Below are 18,852 nucleotides of genomic sequence, written 5' to 3'. Positions count from 1 at the left end.
TCTTTGAACAATGATGAAACATCTGCCATCCCTGTTATAACATATTGTAAGTCACTGCCTATACTATAAAAGGTAACATGTAGATTATTTACGCATGAAAAGCACTGTACAACATTCCTAATGGAGTGTAGCCAAGTGTTACAGGAAAGTAACCCTTCATATGTCACTTGTAGCAACTCCCTGTGATATTCTGCAATATACACACTTGTCTACCAAGAAAAAAATATCAATATAGCTTGCCTCAACTTTAAGGTTATGTAAGTGGCTCAGAAAGAACTAATACAAGACTATATGAATAGCATGCAAAAGGACAGATGAATATACTGAAAAAATCCATATCCTAAAGGCCTCTCTATGAGCCCCCATCAGTGGATGACACACATCTAGCAAAATATTAGCAGTGAATGAGCACCACTTAATCATGGTTATTATGAAAGCAAATAAAGGAAGGAGGCAAAGTCCATTGTAGCCATCCTGGTAAAATAATATATTAGTATTTATACCTTAGAGCAGCAGTCACAATTTTGCTATTTGCTACTGGAAACATTCAAGAAGCTTGTGTATAAATATAATCTTAGCCAAGTTCCTATATCAAAGGGGGGTGCAGACATTGAACAAACAAGACATGTTGGGATATTATGAAGGAATTTTGACAAAGTGCTATAATATACATGTGACCCTCTTTAGCAAAGGAGAAGAGAAGTTAGCCCGTTCCAGAATTTCAGACATGTGCTTCCACAATTCACGATCTGAAGCCGGACACACACAGATGCATGCTGATTGTTGGTGTAGGGCCCCTCCATCTCTCAGGAAGGAAGATGTCAGGGGAGTTAAGGTAGATGGCAGATGGATTTTTACTAACAGATCATTTTGTTCTTGAGGAGAAAAGCTTTTTGATAGCCATTGGCCAAATTCACACTTGACCAAATGCCAGGCTCCCCTACAACCCATGCAAGCACACATATACTTAGAACAGGAGAATGTGAAGAAGTGTATGATCATCTTTAGGAACAGACTTTCTGCAGCTGCAGAGCATTTCATTTCATGGATGTCTTTGGAAGATGCAGATGAAGGGAACATAACTATTCTCTGATAGACTATTTAGATTGTGAGACCTATATGGGGCTGACTATGTCTGTAAAGCGCTCTAATGTAAAGCCCTAAGAAGCAGAGATTACCTGTAGACTTTGTAACAGTAACTTTTTTCCTAATATTGAGATACAGTGACACCTGGGAAATAAGCTTCTGTCAGTCTGAGGAGACTTCAGGCAAGTGTCCACAAGACATACGGCTGTGCTATATGTCACTACTACATGTAACCTGTCAGAACAGTATATACTCAGCCTCCAGGTATTAACTATCGACACGTAAAAAACATTCTGGGTGAGACAACAAAAAAAAACATAAAAACCTATGGAACGTTATCGGAGCTCAATGAAAGAAAGATTCAAGTTGAAAATTTCTTTTGATATGAAATTTGTTGACAATAGAATGATGTATCAACGGTCGATGGACCCAAAATCATCAACCACTGAGCTGGACCCCAAATCCCCATAACATAAAAGTAAAGAAAGTAATCAAATTAAGTGAATTTCAGCACTGCAACTCAGGTCAGAAGGGGTAATGTCTCTGATTAGACCATGCTAAGAATTCTGGGTGAGCAATATGCAAAGGAGACCTCATTAGTGAAAAAGGGTAATTTGCTCCTAGCACCACCTATTAGAAGGTAGCTCCCTATAGATTAACACCTACAGGCAATGCATAGTATAATAAGTCCCTGTACCAGTCTCTCCACTGGTATGGCCCCCACATGACTGTATGCACTCCTAACAATGTCTGGGCTTGGTCATGATTAAGGTTTATGGTGTTCTGGGGGATCTCCCCTACAGACCATGGGCAGGATATTGTACTGCAACAGGAGGAACTCAGGGTTTACTGCATCAGCTCAGCCTTACCACTGCCAGAGGTCTCTGGATATTTTGCACCACTGGTAACCAGAGCAATTTTCACAATTTTGAGATGGACAAATTAAACCTACATTGCAACATTAAAAATACTAAACCCCATACCTAAGTATATTCTGAAAGTAGACGCCTGAAGTATTGTCAAAATGCCACTTGATACTGTATACAAACAGGCACCTTCATGCAATTTTGAGTTAAAGTGAATGTTTTATAAAACAAAAATGCAAATAAACGTATATTAGTTGTTAAAAGTAGAAACTAAACAAAAAGTTATATGCACTGAACCTCCAAAAAAATAAGAGTTCAACATATGCAAAGTTCAGTCATATCACTAAGGCCTACACTCGCATGCTCGTGTCTTCAGAAAATCGCTATAACTGGAAGGAACAAAAATCTGCTTTGAAGCTGGAAATGCTTTAAAAAAAAAAAAAAAAAAAAAAAAAAAAAAAGGCCCATCCTATAAAATGTAAGGATTACACACCGTGAAAAGCAAGTGCACCCCTAAACCCTATATATTTCTTGAAAGTAGACAACCTGAAGATTACATATGTCTCAATGGGTCAATAGCCATATCCACCTTCATGTAACTTTGTGAAAAATATAAATACATTTTTCGAAAAAATGCAGTAAAACCTATATTTGCACCTATTCAATTGTACATTCACAGACAAAACACATAAAATAAAAGATCAAGGTGTACACAATTTATATAAAAACGCAAACCAAGTACAAGACCTCATGCTATCAAAAACACTGATACAGAAGACAAACAATATTTTGCTGCTATTCACTAATACAATAAATATCTGTACTGCACTATGCAAATTGTGACACCAAAATTTAACTTTTAAGAGTTTGCACAGTATACGATACATAAAGACACAACTTAATATTTCATATATACAACCACCTTCATGCAACTTTGCAGCAAACAGAGATTACAAGGAAAAATTGCACAAAAATTCTTGAGTGCCATCTCAAGCAATCCCTCTCTGCAAACAAAATATACTTTCCAAAAAACTGCAAGATGTGAGAAATTCATAATACCACACACACATATATGTATATATATATATTTATAGGTGCAGGTGTTAAATAAACACCAAAAATCACAGAAATGCGACTAGAATAGCACATGCCAATGAAATTGGGGCTTACATAAGAATATAATTTTCTATCCCCCTATAAACATTGTAACTTTAATGAATAATTATGATCTATGACAGTACGGTGGCTCTGTGGTTAGCACTGTAGCCTTGCAGCGCTGGAGTCCTGGGTTCAAATCCTGCCTCGGGCAACATCTGCAAGGAGTTTGTATGTTCTCCCCGTGTTTGTGTGGGTTTCCTCCCACACTCCAAAACCATACTGGATACATACATTCATACATACATTCATCTCTAGTAATAATCTTCATTGCTATTATTTTAGTATGTAACGGATATTGCTAGAGAGGTGGTCAGCATATTTCACTCTATAAAGATCAGGTATCAGAACAGGGCCAAATGTAAGCTTTATTGATGAGTTTGTGCATGTGTTGTGTAAGCATTTGGTGCAACTCATTTGGCCCTGCGATCTGGACGATGGTAGGAAAGAGGATAACGTAGACAGAAGTCCTCGCTCCCCCTCCCCTTGTGGTCATATACAGGTTATGCAATTTCAATGAGGATTTATTGTAGTCTCTGCAGTCTGCAGCTCTGCTCCTTCCCGCTTCGTCTTCCCTTAGCAGCTCAACGATGCTGCTTGTGGCAGGTGGGGGGAGGTCAATTTAGAGGCCCGTATCTCAGGACTGGTAAGAGCTATAAAGATCAGCTTGGATTAATTTTAAAGATGAGATTCTCATCTTTAAAAAGAAACCAAGATCATCATGATAGCATTTTGCTGTTAAAAACGCTGTTGGGAATTCAGATCTGAATTGGGATCTCAAATGCCAAATAGCCTTTTCAAGATGATCTTCATAGCCCTAATCAATCCTGAGATATCAGCATTAGTAGTAACGATGTATTACATATGTCCTCTGCTACAAAAGTGCCACCTTGGGCGGACATATAAATACGTGGGTGTCAGCAAAAGGATTAAAGAGGTTGGCCACTTTCAGACTAATGTTAAAAAACAAATCATATAATTTGTATAAGTTATACAATATTTGACTATACTTTCTGTAATTCCTCATGATTTTCTAGATCTCTGCTTGCCGTCATTCATTCTGCTTACTTCTAGTTGATAAAAATCAGTCCATGGTCATGTGAGATACAGTCCATGGTCATGTGAAGAGTAGACAGGTGCACAGCTGTGTGTTCACCTGGACTGATTTTTATACATTGTGAGTATGCGATATGAATGAAAGCATGCAGAGATCTAGAAAACTGTGAGAAATTGATACAGAAAGTATATTCGAAAACTGTGCAAATTTTTATTATACAAACAATAACATTGGTCTCTCAATATTGGTCTGAAAGTTTCCAACCTCTTTAAGGTCTTGAAGGATTTCATCCAGATACCGAACCAGCAATACTCTGACTGCTGTTCCCACCTGAATGTTTGTGCAACCCTTGAAGGATATGCCTCCCTCCCATTAGAGACGCTCCAGCCAAATTGGTCATTATCCATTATGGATACTGTTTCAGACAGCATAACATTGACTATGGGGTCTCCAGATGCTTTGAAGTCTGTCACATATGTCCAGTGTGATCCTGATCTCATCTGTGAAAAGAATGAGGCATCAATTGCAGACCTGCCAATTCTGGCAAGTGCCAATCAAGCTGCATGAGGGTGGGAGTCTGTTTCTGACAGTCTGGTCAGAAGTATGCATACCAGGAGCCTATAACAGATTAATCTGTATGGTTCTTGTAGTTCTCCTCCTGTTCCTCCTCACACAAAGGAGCAGATGCTGTCGTGCTGCTGGGCTGATGCCTTTGTATGGCCTGTTTCCTGATATGTGCTCTATGTTCTTGAGATGGTACTGGGATGCACAGCAAACCTTCTTGTAACGGCACAAGTAGATGTGCCATCCTAGAAGAGCTGGACTATCAGTGCAACCTGAATGGGCTGCAGATACCACCTCATGCTGTAGTAGTGCAGTAGTTACAAGGACACTATCAATATGCAAAACCAGGTAATAAACAAACAGGAAATACTAGTAATTATCTGTAGCCACAAAATCTACAAAATCAATCCATTTTTTGAGGTTTTCTTCCTGTTGTCATTTTCATTTGCACCATAGCAGGAGAAAATGATTCACAATTACTTGTGCTTCCTGAGGATGCCATAGCCACAGCATAACCGCACAACTGGCTACAGCAGTCAGTGCTTTCATTTATAAATAAGAGAGACAATGATTAATTATGGTTAATTAAATTTCTGGCCATGCAGCGACCGCAAACTGTGTGGCCAGTAATGAGAAATAGGCCAAAATTCATTAATATTTCACTTCATTCTAAGAAAGAGTACCAGCAGTCATCCCTGCCCAAAGTGCAGCTATACTGCAATTGCGGGCACTATGTGGCAGCGCCCTGACTGGGCAGATAGGTATCCCTGAAGAGTTTAATTGACTTGGGTTATGCTACAATGCTTACAGTATATACAGTAGTCAGTAGACATCTAAGCTCCCCCTACTGGTTGCTACAAGAAGACTGAATCATTCAGATTTCCATTAAACTGTAAAATGTAGGTTATGGTGACTCTGACAAGGATATGCTTTAGTAACTGTTCCCTAATGAACTGACATAATCAAAGTCATGCTCATATACATACAATTCCTGAAAGTTGTGAGAGCACAGAGGAGCTGCCAGGAAAATTATAGCTCTGCAATTCCCCTAGAATTTCTGAAAGCAGATTGCTCTAAAGTTGAGTTAGTATTTATCCATCCATCCTGCAGTCGTCTGGGGGGAATGTTCTTATGGAAAGCATGACAGGAATGCAGCGTCAGTAAGGAGACAGCAATGGTGCACATCATTGCAAGGTGCAGTGGGATTTCCTTCTTGGCAACAGCTCATCACTGACAGCCCAGATAGCTGATATAGCAGGAGACGTCTCCTGGGGTTGTGATGAGCAAGCAATACATGTGACATCTCCCATGTAACGTAGAAGACATCACATTGCAGCCTGCAGCAACGAGTTTAACAAAGTTCCTCTAACTAACCTCGTACAGAGCCAGACGCTGCTTGAGGTCTGGGTCTGTCCCCTTGTTGTTCATGTGTCGCTGGATGAGCTTCTCCATTCCCTGCTGCTCCAGACAGTCTGCTACGTCATAGAAGGAGTCCTGGTCCGGGAGAGCCGCCAGTGTCTGTGCAAACAAAAGCATTATCCGTTAGTTACGGTCTCCTATGAAATTCACAAGCCACGGTTAACACAACTCTACTCTAAAGGGATATTAACAGTCCCCGTGCCACATCAACAGAGGCGTTCATTCAGTAAGGGCTCTGCTGCGGTTCACACTCACCTGCTTTCCTGAAAATTGGATTTGCTAAAAAAGACAACAGCTGGATTAGAAGCTCTTGGGAACAGAGAATTATCGAGCACATTTCACGTTCATGCACAGTGCCACAGAAAACACATAGCAGCAAGCATGTTTTGCTCCAGTTTTAGACATGTTACAGCAATGTTCAGCCCTTTTCCAGTATTAGCAGTTCTGTGAACCAACCAGTGCAAAACTAACAAGGGAATAAAGTGTTCTATAGTATTACATAATCATGAACGGCGTGGCACTGCACTTAGAATATACGGCACTTTAACTACTGAGGGAAATTGTAGCTAAAACGAAAAAATATTCCAATGGTTCACCCCAATACATAAATATCCAATACACAAACTATGTCTAGTAATACAGCCTGCTCCATAGCACATTTTCCATTTATCATTTAATACTAGAAATGTGCCATAGTATGTAGCAGGGGACAACAAGAAGCACAAGAGACAGCTCTTACAGTCTATCCATTTAATAGGTAATGAAAGATGTTTTCTGAAGTGGTGATGCTAATATTTGCTAGTACGTGAAGATATTTTCCCTTTAAATTCTGCTAGTCTTCTGTGTTTGGTATTCTGCATCTTGGATATGGTTTTATCGTGTTGGCTGCAGCTGATGGACCTCATCCCAGCTCTGCAGACTGAAGATGTAAAATACAATAGGGTGAGAAAGGGCCTCTGATGAGGTGATGGTTCTGCTATAAAACATATGGTGTGAGTGCAGCATATCTGTCACATGACACAATGGCAGAATCTGATTTTGTCATTTATTCTGTCTATATTAATTCACCAGGCAGTGACTACGAAATGTGGCTACAAGACATGTCAGCAATGAATGTACAATCTACCGCACTGTTTTTTTGCTATTTGTTTTACTTTTGTAGCTTTAGCAGCTATTGATGATCCCCCAAACTAATGATGGGGGGCTTCCAGTGTTATGTAAATGAACCCTAATTGTTGTGTATTAAGAAGTTCTGCAACTTTCTCATAGGCTTGGTTTCATTCTCCCTACAGATCTCTACTTTATGTTATAGAAGGGACATTTTCTTCCTTACATTTAGGGGCTGAAATATTGGAAAGATCTAAGGCTCTATTCACACAATGGAAAATAGAGCGGAATTTGATGAGGACATCAGAGTCATCTTCAAAGGAAAGTTTCGTCTTCCACCACTAATATGGCCCATCCAGATGAAAAGGCCTAGCCTGCAGTCAGTCTTGAACAGCAGAACATGTCTTAATATATCTGAAAATTTAGAGCTTGGTACAATTGTATCCAGTTTGGTCAATCCGCTGGTGTGAGAATTGTCTATGTTAAATACTATTGTTGCACCTCTCCATTGTTGGAATTATCCCTCTGAATAGAGGAGTTCTCAGCCTATATGTAAGGAAGAATGTTGACATTCAATGGCAGCAAGAAAAAAAAAAATCATAAAACCAGGAAATGGGCTATTAGAAAGTTGCAAACCGTACCACATCTATAGCCACTTTTAGCATGATTCAGAGGTCCGGGAGCCTCGACAGTTACAATTTATATCAAGAACATGGTTATTTCACCTTCATCTTCCTGGAGTCTGAAGATCTAAATTAGACATGGAGAGCAAGACTCAGGAGGAGCTCCCTCATAATGATAATAAATGTGGTCACACAGTCAGCACTGTCCACCACGTGCCGAGTCATTTGGACTGACAACAAAGTGGGAGAATTTTGTCTAGATTTTAATTGCTCCACAAATAGAAAAACTTTTAATATGCTGCCAGATGTAAAGGTCTTGCTCCACAAGGATCTGCTGCATATTACACATTAGTTGTAGACTACAGTGTGGTCTCAAGATAGAACGGCAGTAAAGCCTCCATGGACAAGAACGAAAGCTTACCAAAACATATACAAAAAGTACAGAGTAAGGCTAGACTGCATATTACAAACCTTGTGCTGGCTTCATTGGAGGATTAGGAATCTCCACCAGTGAGCACTAGTTTATTAATTTAATAATGTATAAATCTAGGTAGATCTAAAATTAATTGTAGGTTAATTTCATAATATATATTCAGGAGGGTTAGGGATTCTTTTTTTTTTTTTTGTTATAGAACTCTAAATCTCCTCCTTTTGCACACAGTTATGAATTTAGGTTATATTCATATCTGCATTAGGAGTCCAAACTAAAAAGCCCAGATTAAGATGTGAGCCCAGCCTTGCATAATAATATGATATCTGTCTACATCTACTACTATGGGTTGCCTAATAGCTTATCATGTTGGCAGAAGATGCATAAATCTCTGTACAACAGGGATCCTCAACCTGTGGCTTGAAAGCCACATTTTATGTGTGGCCCATGGCTGTCTGTTGGACACGGAATACTAGTGCCAATCTGGCAGACAAAACCTCACCTGGCTGCATGCGTACCAAGAAGAATAGCTACACTACTGCATAATGCTTCCCACTATATAGTCCTTCTCCCTGTGCCACTCTACCATGTTGTTGGGCATTTGGCACTGGTGGATATTTTAACTTAGGGGTATTGTCCCCCAAAACCTGCCCTGCTCCACAATCTCTTATACTGTATGCAGTAAAGAGAGCAATGGGGCATGACTTTTAATCTAGAAAGTAAAATATTGTTTAGCGCCTCCCTCTTCCCTAAACATAGACATGCTATAAACATGTTGGGTAATAAGCCATGTTCTTGTTTAGGGATGTGAGGAGCTATGAACAACCATTTACTGTATTTAATGCACTAGGCCTTCTGTCCTGACCACATGATGCTCCCATTCTAAAACTGAAATACCGTATAATAGAAGGATGTGTTATACAATCCACATATTGCAATGCATAGCGTGTGTGCCATTATCCTGAGTGTCAAAGAACTGTGCAACTGTCTGTTAAAGTGTTACACACAAGTAGTGGGTGTTTCAGTAACTGTTGCATTAGACACCCCTGCACTTGCTGCCATTTTTGCAATGGGAGTGTCAATTGTTTAGGACAGAAGGTTTGACTTAACAGAGGAAGTGTGCAAAAAGAAAAAAAAAAAAAAAAAAGCACAGGACATATAATAAAGCCATATTAGTGCTTTACAGTCAAGTCAAGCCACAAAAGAAAAAGGTGCTCAGAGTTGCCCTCTTCTGCCCAATCTGATATAGTCTGTGGTGAGTCCCTGCTAATTAATAGGACATGTAAATGGATGTATCACTGACGGGACTTCAAATGCTTGGACCCCTAGCTCCTTATAAGAACAGCAGTCCTCAAGTCACTATGTGAAAGAAATACTAGTGCACATCTCCTATTCACTTCTATGGGACTGATAAAGATAGACAAGTACAGCCCCTCATTCCCATAGGAAAGAATGAAACAGTGGTCACCATTCCACCTAAATAAATGACCCCTGTTCGTCGACTGATGATGGTGCCAGTGATCAAATCCTAAATCGACCATCCATTTATCACCTGTTCTGTGGATAGGGGATTTTAACTCCATAACTAGGCCAAAAGGAAGCAGAGGATTTGGATCAAAAGGCACCTTTATTTCCTATGTTATAACTTCCAGCTGTGACAATATCACAAACACTGTCCTACTGATTATGTATACTAATTAGGTTCTGTACAATGCCAGTTCATCATCACCACTGGGTAAAGTTACTAGGTCAGTGTGCATAGGGTGATCAGCATTTTATGTGTGGAAGTGCTTGTGGTCATGCAGAAATAGGTGAGTGCTTGGCATGAAAAAGTCACAGGCTGAGATATTCTTAAGTGCTTGGCAGGCAGGAGAATCTGAGCAGGAGATGCCATACTGTCTCTCACACAGGAATATTAAAAAAAAAAAAAGCAATTTCCCATGCTAAGGATCAGCAATAATCTGGGAGTGAGCACATTCACAGCTGCCATGTAATGCTTGTGCCAGTGATCTGTAAGTGGCCCCATGCATGCTCTGTACATGGCCACTCTTCATGCTTACCTTATTGATGAGGGTCATGGCAAAAACAAGCAGCTCCGAGTCCGCTCCATTCTTCTCTTCCAGAATATCTATAAGGTTTGACCATGGGTTGGTACCTGGATATAAGGGGTAAAACACTTGACTTTAACTTGTATATTATGATATAATATTTTCTGTGTGTGAAGTTTAACGGCTCTTTAAATTGATACATAAAAAACAGGGGAGCAGCAAGGGTCTCTACAGTCTTGAACAAGGCTCACATTTACTAGATTTGTGGGGTTAAGAGAGGACGACGCAACATAAACAGCAGATGTGGAGATCTGGGCTGCCTTGGACGTTCTGTCGGCACCTGACACAGTACGAGCCAGACATGAGTCCTGCAGATGTTAGAGCCACCGACTGTGCAATAATCAAAGCTGCCAAGGTATAACAGTGAGGATACTGGACTTACCCCGGTTATGATCCACAGTATTCACGGCTTTGATAAGAAGAGGGGCATTGGATTCTGTGTACTCCACAAATACAATCAGCAGTTTAAGGGCTGTTTTCACCACCAGGCGGTACTGTGGGGACAGAAGAGGAGGTTTAGGACCCAGCGTCTCTTGAACTGCTTTATATTCTGATTACATTTTATGGGAAACAGAACAAGGTAAAGTGTAAAGTATTGCTGGCACCATCTGTGGGGACGTCTGTGCATGGAATAAGAGAAAACAAATTGTTCTAGAACAATCTGGAAAATAAAATCAAGTGTCTGGCAATCAGAGCTGGCCAAGGAAACTCACCGGACTGCCGCAGAGCGTGTACAACCACTGAACCGTCTCATTGTGATTTATCACTCCATTCATGCCATCCACAAAGAGCATGATCTGACTCAAAGCTGAAACCAAACACAATGTGTAAGTCTAATTAATGTCTTATACTTGATACAATTTAGCTGCTAACTCGATATTAAACTTTCATATTTAGGTTAACTGGCTATGCGAAATGTACTTACCCCTCAGTATGTAATTTTGGTAGTTCTGGTCAGCCTCAGCGCCCACCTTGATGAGACATGTCAGCCCCTCTGAATTCACAAACTCTGGCACCAGATCTTTGTCTTCCTATGAAAGGAATGACATCAGTGTAATTAATAGATGGGTATGCTAGAACTTGTAGTACCCCAACCCAAGGACAATGTTCTGATGTATTATTTCTACAGTAGACTTTCAGAGAATTGGGCTACAGGAAAATAATACACTGACACTCAGGGGACAGGACAATGACACACTGACAATCAGGGGACACATGCCACCATCACACAGACACACAAAACCATTAATTTCGGTTTTCTGAGACATCTGGATTACACTATAGACTCACAGCTGGGGTGTGTCTACATTTCCATGAAGCCTGCAGAAACAATTCCCCCCAAAAAAATTCAATAAAGAACGCTTACCTGAAAAAGCTGCTTAAGCGAGAAGAGCGACCTCCGTAACTCGGGGCCATTGGAGTTGTATAACTTTTCTGTGAAGTGAGAGGGAAAGAAGCGATTAAGAGCCGCGTCACAGATTCCATCCTGCGCTGAGAACTTCACATCCTAACTCCACCCCCAGGTTATTCCCCCACATCTCTGAAGTCTGGGAGCAGTGGCACTAATAAGTGGGCGTCTGTATCCCGGATGGCTGCTCTGCATCTCCCTCCAAGAGTCTGCTCTCTGAGCCTTATTGGGAGACCTGAGCCACTGCTTAGCAGAACATCTGTATTTACTAATCCATCTGTTATCAGAGACCAGGCCAAGTGTCTGTCCAGTATTATTTAATGGCTGACTTACCTAGAATGGCGTGGACTCTCACTGACAGCTGCGTCCGGAGGATCAGCGTTGGTCGTCTGCCTTTGCTGGAAAACAAATAGGATTCCCATGAATTAAAAAGCCATGTATATTACACAATCGAGCAATTACACTTTAACTGTGTGTATAAGGACAATATTACATGAACAATGACACAGGAAGGCAATATGACACAGCACAGATGATCAGATTGATGCTGTAGAACTACAGGTCCCAAAATGCTCATTTGAATACAAATGGAACGATTGCACCCTACAGCTGCCACGGTAGCCATATTGATGCCGCTTAGTTTCCCTAAATAAAATTTACTAATAGTTGAATACAATGTTTATCTAGGAAGTCATTACAATTCCCATAACGCTTGTGATCCAGCTTTCCCAAATTCCTTAATACAAACTTACAAGAAAACACTCAACTAGGAATCTGAGAAAGCTCAGCGACAACACCAGTGCAAGCTCCTTTCTACACCTCTATCTTGGGGAGTTTTTAGGCACCAGACAAGTCATGAAATAGATAATGTAAAGTCAGACTGGGCAGTCTACAAATGCAGCATTTTACAAGTCTCTAGTTGTTTGCACAGTCTAATACTTACAGTCCTATGAAAAAGTTTGGGCACCCCTATTAATCTTAATCATTTTTAGTTCTAAATATTTTGGTATTTGCAACAGCCATTTCAGTTTGATATATCTAATAACTGATGGACACAGTAATATTTCAGGATTGAAATGAGGTTTATTGTACTAACAGAAAATGTGCAATATGCATTAAACCAAAATTTGACCGGTGCAAAAGTATGGGCACCTCAACAGAAAAGTGACATTAATATTTAGTAGATCCTCCTTTTGCAAAGATAACAGCCTCTAGTCGCTTCCTGTAGCTCTTAATCAGTTCCTGGATCCTGGATGAAGGGATTTTGGACCATTCCTCTTTACAAAACAATTCAAGTTCAGTTAAGTTTGATGGTCGCCGAGCATGGACAGCCCGCTTCAAATCATCCCACAGATGTTCAATGATATTCAGGTCTGGGGACTGGGATGGCCATTCCAGAACATTGTAATTGTTCCTCTGCATGAATGCCTGAGGATTTGGAGCGGTGTTTTGGATCATTGTCTTGCTGAAATATCCATCCCCGGCGTAACTTCAACTTCGTCACTGATTCTTGAACATTATTCTCAAGAATCTGCTGATACTGAGTGGAATCCATGCGACTCTCAACTTTAACAAGATTCCCGATGCCGGCATTGGCCACACAGCCCCAAAGCATGATGGAACCTCCACCAAATTTTACAGTGGGTAGCATGTGTTTTTCTTGGAATGCTGTTTCTTTTTGGACGCCATGCATAATGCCTTTTTTTATAACCAAACAACTCAATTTTTGTTTCCAAAATGAAGCTGCCTTGTCCAAATGTGCTTTTTCATACCTCAGGCAACTCTATTTGTGGCGTACGTGCAGAAACGGCTTCTTTCTCATCACTCTCCCATACAGCTTCTATTTGTGCAGAGTGCGCTGTATAGTTGACCGATGCACAGTGACACCATCTGCAGCAAGATGATGCTGCAGCTCTTTGGAGGTGGTCTGTGGATTGTCCTTGACTGTTCTCACCATTCTTCTTCTCTGCCTTTCTGATATTTTTCTTGGCCTGCCACTTCTGGGCTTAACAAGAACTGTCCCTGTGGTCTTCCATTTCCTTACTATGTTCCTCACAGTGGAAACTGACATGTTAAATCTCTGAGACAACGTTTTGTATCCTTCCCCTGAACAACTATGTTGAACAATCTTTGTTTTAAGATCATTTGAGAGCGGGCTGTCCATGTTCGGCGACCATCAAACTTAACTGAACTTGAATTGTTTTGTAGAAAGAAATGGTCCAAAATACCTTCATCCAGGATCCAGGAACTGATTAAAAGCTACAGGAAGCGACTAGAGGCTGTTATCTTTGCAAAAGGAGGATCTACTAAATATTAATGTCACTTTTCTGTTGAGGTGCCCATATTTTTGCACCGGTCAAATTTTGGTTTAATGCATATTGCGCATTTTCTGTTAGTACAATAAACCTCATTTCAATCCTGAAATATTACTGTGTCCATCAGTTATTAGATATATCAAACTGAAATGGCTGTTGCAAACACCAAAATATTTAGAACTAAAAATGATTAAGATTAATAGGGGTGCCCAAACTTTTTCATAGGACTGTATGCTTCAGACACGTGACCCTGTGCTTTATAAGTGCGCTAGATGTATTTTTGACGGCAAAACACACTGACCCATTCGTCCCTATGACCACATACACAAGCCAATTCTGTGGCTTGGAGTCTCTGAAGGGAATGAATGTGGCAGTGGAGAAATGGGGACACAAGGATATCATCCTTAAGTATTCTGTGCCATTCAACCACAGCCCTGGCACATGGTATTAGTAAATCTGCAACAAGGATTTATTTGATTTCCTCAGCACTGGTACTGATAAAATGTGACTGTGTCCACGCAGTCAGTAGTGGTTTTACGCTGCAGTTTCTGCCATTCTTACAGTCCAGCCTATGATTTCTAAAGGAAACACCTCACTGGTTAACATCATGAATATGACACAAAACTATTAGGCAGGCTCCATCCCATGAATCATAACATACAGTAATATCCTGTTGCAATGCAAAGTATGACAAGTAGGGGCACTCTTGTGCTATACTTAGTCACAAATTCAGGCTGGTATTTTCTCTCTATACACTTTGTCACTGAAATGATTAAAGAGCTGCACAATTTGCTGTAAGGTTATGCTGGTATTTGTAGTCTGCTTCAAAGAAAGATACGTATATTTATTACAGGAAGCAGATCAGGACAATATAAAAACAAAGACTTTCATAACAGGAAGTTGTCAATTGTGAAGAAAGGTCATTGATGTGGGCAGAATGCTTAGGACTGGTCAGACAAGTCTATAGAAGGCCTCTCCAGTCCCGTATAACAAGCTGGCGGGATAATAGAAAGGGTTAATAAACCCTCTCCCGAAGCTGATCAGACTACAATTCATCCTATAAACATCAAAATGTAACTCAAATGTGTGTTGTTTTTTTTATTGTACTGGGGAAGGGGGTTAGGTTAATAAATTAGATTACAACAATGTTTGCCCACCTAACTTCCTTCTAATAGATAAAGTTCCCACTAGCAATGCCAGGGTGATTTCTAGGATACAATGATTGGTATTGTGTAATTCGATGTATAGTTTGATGTATATATACTTTCATAGGGATTCCAGTAAATATGAAGGGGGGGGGGGGTGATTTGCAGTTTCTGTCTTACCATAGCGTTTAGCCATTTGTGGGGGGGTTGGGTGTGAACTCTACGGTTTTACCTCCCCACTTCACAGACTCGCTAGTAATAACCCTAATAATAGGACCAACAGAGTAGAGCTGATTGCCAAAGTTACCATTATACCTCCTATAGGGTTGTTATGTAACATTCCATAAACCCTGAAATATACAGATCTGTAGAGTAAAGCAGATTTAGAAACCTTTATTCTGTCTACACATGTGACAGTCTTCACTATTATTCTGGCATTCTATTTGTGAACCAGAAAGAGCAAACTTTGAGTCCTATTTCAGACAGGAGGATACTGAGGAGATTTGTAGTGTGACAGAACTGGAGAGTCCCATCTTGTAGAGCAGTGTGATAATGATATAGTGATATTGCAGACTGAAGTGTAACTATAATGGATGCTTCATAGAGGGTGCTGGGTACCATATGCCATCAATTAGATCGAAATCCAGTCACCAGCCTAAACTCCCCCCACAGGTCACCTGAGGTCTCCCCAACCTACTCTTTCGAAAGCCCAAATTCTTTCCCATTAGTTAGGAGGGGCAACTTTGTTGCTATGTGACTGAGCAATAAATGAAGTCGCAGACGGCAATGATGTGACCCTGGGCAACAGGAAACAGGATTAAGACTCAGCAGAGTAGATGTCATCCTAGCCTCTGAGTGGTTAAGGTCTCTGTTTTTCCAACCAAAGACTATTTATTAAATCTCATCATACACTTATCCCAAAGAGTGGAGGGGAAATTCATCTCAGTGTAAACAAGAGAAGCGAGGACTTGCACATTCCAGGAGGCCACCGAGAGCGCCTGCACCACTGACAAACCCCAGCACCCCCTGTGCACAACCACCGCTAGAGGAGTGATGCCGAGAAAACATAATGTAACCGGGGTCCATAAGCCAGTAAGACAGAAAGGAAACAAGAGGCTTTTAGATACTGCTGGTAGTATTTCCACCAGGTGCTAAGCAGATATCAATGTTGAAAGCTCTGAGCGATTGTCATTTGGGCGATTTCAGATGGAAGGTTTGTTACCTACACATACTACTACTCCTCTGGCCTTGCTTCCTGCAGAATGGTAGTTCTTAACACTGACACTCGGAGTACACATGACATTCAGGGTACAGGTAAATGACATGCTAACACTTGGGTAGCACAATAATGATGCATTGACAGGACAAATGGGAGATACTTGGGGTACAGGATAACACACTCTACAAAAATGAAGGTTTTTTTTTTCCCTATGATCACTCTCCTTGGACTGACTCAGTCTTCAGCCTCCTCATGTCTCTTCTCCTCGTGTATTATTGCTGACTGCAGTATCTATATATATCTACATAACAAAGATGCTGGAGCTGCTGCTACATGTCATCTCTTGGTGTCAGACAGCTGGGTCCTCCAGTAATTCAAGGTTTGAGTAGTGATGAGGTGGCACGCGGGCAAACTCTTCACTCTACCACCTGCCAGGAAACTGGACACCCATGGAGATGCCGTCTTATGCTGCTCATCACAGAACACGCTGTTCTTGCTCTTCATCTTAAAGGAGCTTTTAAGCAACAAATTTATTACAAAATAAAATAACCCAGTCGGAAATGGAGATGCAAGGAAATAAAGATAAACGGAAGATCAAACATTCAGAGTTACATAGTGAAAGCAGCACAAAGTATTTCTGGAGAGGAATGTGCTAGACGGATAGCAGATGTGCTCACAGTATTAGGAGTAATGTTACAGTACCTATATGAGGAGAAACTTGTGGCATTGTGAACGCAATTTGTTGCTCCCAGTTATCAGCCACTTCAGGCTGAACAGGTTGTAGAGTTCTTCAATGGAATAGTCATGGGAAGAGAGGAAACCTTCCTGCGACCATGACTCTTACTTTAGGACACAGAACTTCAGACACATTTACTTCCTTCCATATGTGTGATAAATATCAACTACCCCTCTTAAGACACTGTTGCACTACTCTGAAAGATTACTGCCCCTTTCAAAAGCTTTGTTTGGGCCCTGCAGTCAATATTGAGCCCAAGTGAGTCGGCCATGTTATTTACCCATCAGGTTATGGATAAGATTGTTGACTCATGACCTTATGTTATCACTTGTATTACTGAACTGACAAACACAACCCAAGGTAAAAGATATGATGACTCAACTCTACGAAAGAAAGAGAAAAGACACTTACGCTAGGTTCACACCTACATTCGGGATTCCGTTCTTCGGGTCTGCTGGGTTTCTGCCTGAGAAATGCAGAGAGAAAAGTCCTGCTTTTTTTCAAGTGGAATGGGGAACGAAGTCCCCAAGCAGGTGTGAACCTATCCTTATCTGGGATCCTCAAGAACTGTGGTTCATATTCAGACTCATCAATCTACATGCAAAAACTCTGCAACCTTAAGACACCCACAAAAAAAGAGAAATATTTCTGGGAGATTTATTTCCTGCACTGGAACAGAAGGTGTTCTCCGCTCACTCAATGATCTAACACTTACATCCTCTATTATCAGAACCTCCCACGCTCGTATACAAGACTTCTCTGGAATGCTCTACCCCGGACAATAAGATTAACTCCCAACTTCTACAGTTTCAAACGCAAACTAAAGACGCATCTTTTCAGACTAGCCTATCACAATTCCTAATGCACAAAATAGTCTCAACACTGTATAAGCAATGCTGCCCCTGCTACCTCTTGTGTCACCCCCTCTACCTCATAGATTGTAAGCTCTTTTGAGCAGGGCCCTCAGTCCCATTGTGTGAAATGACGTTCTTTGTTATGTATGTCTGTCTGTATCTGAACCCTATAAATTGTACAGTGCTGCGGAATATGTTGGCGCTATATAAATAAAATGTATTATTATTATTATTATTATTATTATTATAAGGTGGCTTTCCAGATAAGATTGTACCTTCATGCAACCATAACACGTCTCAAAGGTCTGGGAGGCATCACCATTCATGAAAAAGATTGCTTATCATACTGTCACTTTAATAAATCTGTATGTCATTACAAGTGGCAAAAGAATAATGTGAAGTCAGTCACGACAATATATAGCGTCCTGCCCTGGCTGTAGGGATGTTACCTGAGATATTGTATGTGCTTGTGTGGAGGATAGAAATTCAGATCTCTTCTGCTGTACAGGAAAGCAAACACTTCCAAACCTGTTTACTTTGGCTCTGTGCAAGCAATGGCTCTAGAACACGCTGGGTGTATCTTGTTTATTTGCTCAGTGATCATTATCTTTTGGCTCAGCCTTTATCCAATGTCAAGAGCTAATATGATAATGTTAGAAACATTCAACTATTCTTAGCAATGCCCAAACAATGGGTCAATTATTGCTCGTTGGGGCCAACCAAAACCAACCAGGAAGGAAGTGGGGGTCAGCTGTGTCAT

At 40.7% G+C, this 18,852-nt stretch overlaps 1 protein-coding gene across 3 annotated transcripts in view; it reads right to left on the bottom strand.

The window, feature by feature from the left end:
- FHOD1 (formin homology 2 domain containing 1) overlaps positions 1 to 18,852 on the bottom strand; it is a 99,544-nt gene that overhangs the window by 29,115 nt on the left and 51,577 nt on the right. For all 3 annotated transcript variants that reach the window (XM_075282086.1, XM_075282088.1, XM_075282087.1), the window contains exons 3-9: positions 12,157 to 12,221; positions 11,782 to 11,849; positions 11,341 to 11,446; positions 11,129 to 11,223; positions 10,798 to 10,909; positions 10,368 to 10,462; positions 6,103 to 6,246 (exon numbers count right to left, since the gene is read on the bottom strand). In XM_075282086.1, the coding sequence (XP_075138187.1) occupies positions 6,103 to 6,246; positions 10,368 to 10,462; positions 10,798 to 10,909; positions 11,129 to 11,223; positions 11,341 to 11,446; positions 11,782 to 11,849; positions 12,157 to 12,221 (685 nt within the window). The remainder of the gene's footprint in view (positions 1 to 6,102; positions 6,247 to 10,367; positions 10,463 to 10,797; positions 10,910 to 11,128; positions 11,224 to 11,340; positions 11,447 to 11,781; positions 11,850 to 12,156; positions 12,222 to 18,852) is intronic.

This window comes from Leptodactylus fuscus, chromosome 7 (genome assembly GCF_031893055.1).
Source record: "Leptodactylus fuscus isolate aLepFus1 chromosome 7, aLepFus1.hap2, whole genome shotgun sequence".
NCBI lineage: Eukaryota > Metazoa > Chordata > Amphibia > Anura > Leptodactylidae > Leptodactylus > Leptodactylus fuscus.
The sequence above is the reverse complement of the archived record's forward strand: the minus strand, read 5'-3'. Positions and strand labels throughout refer to the sequence as shown.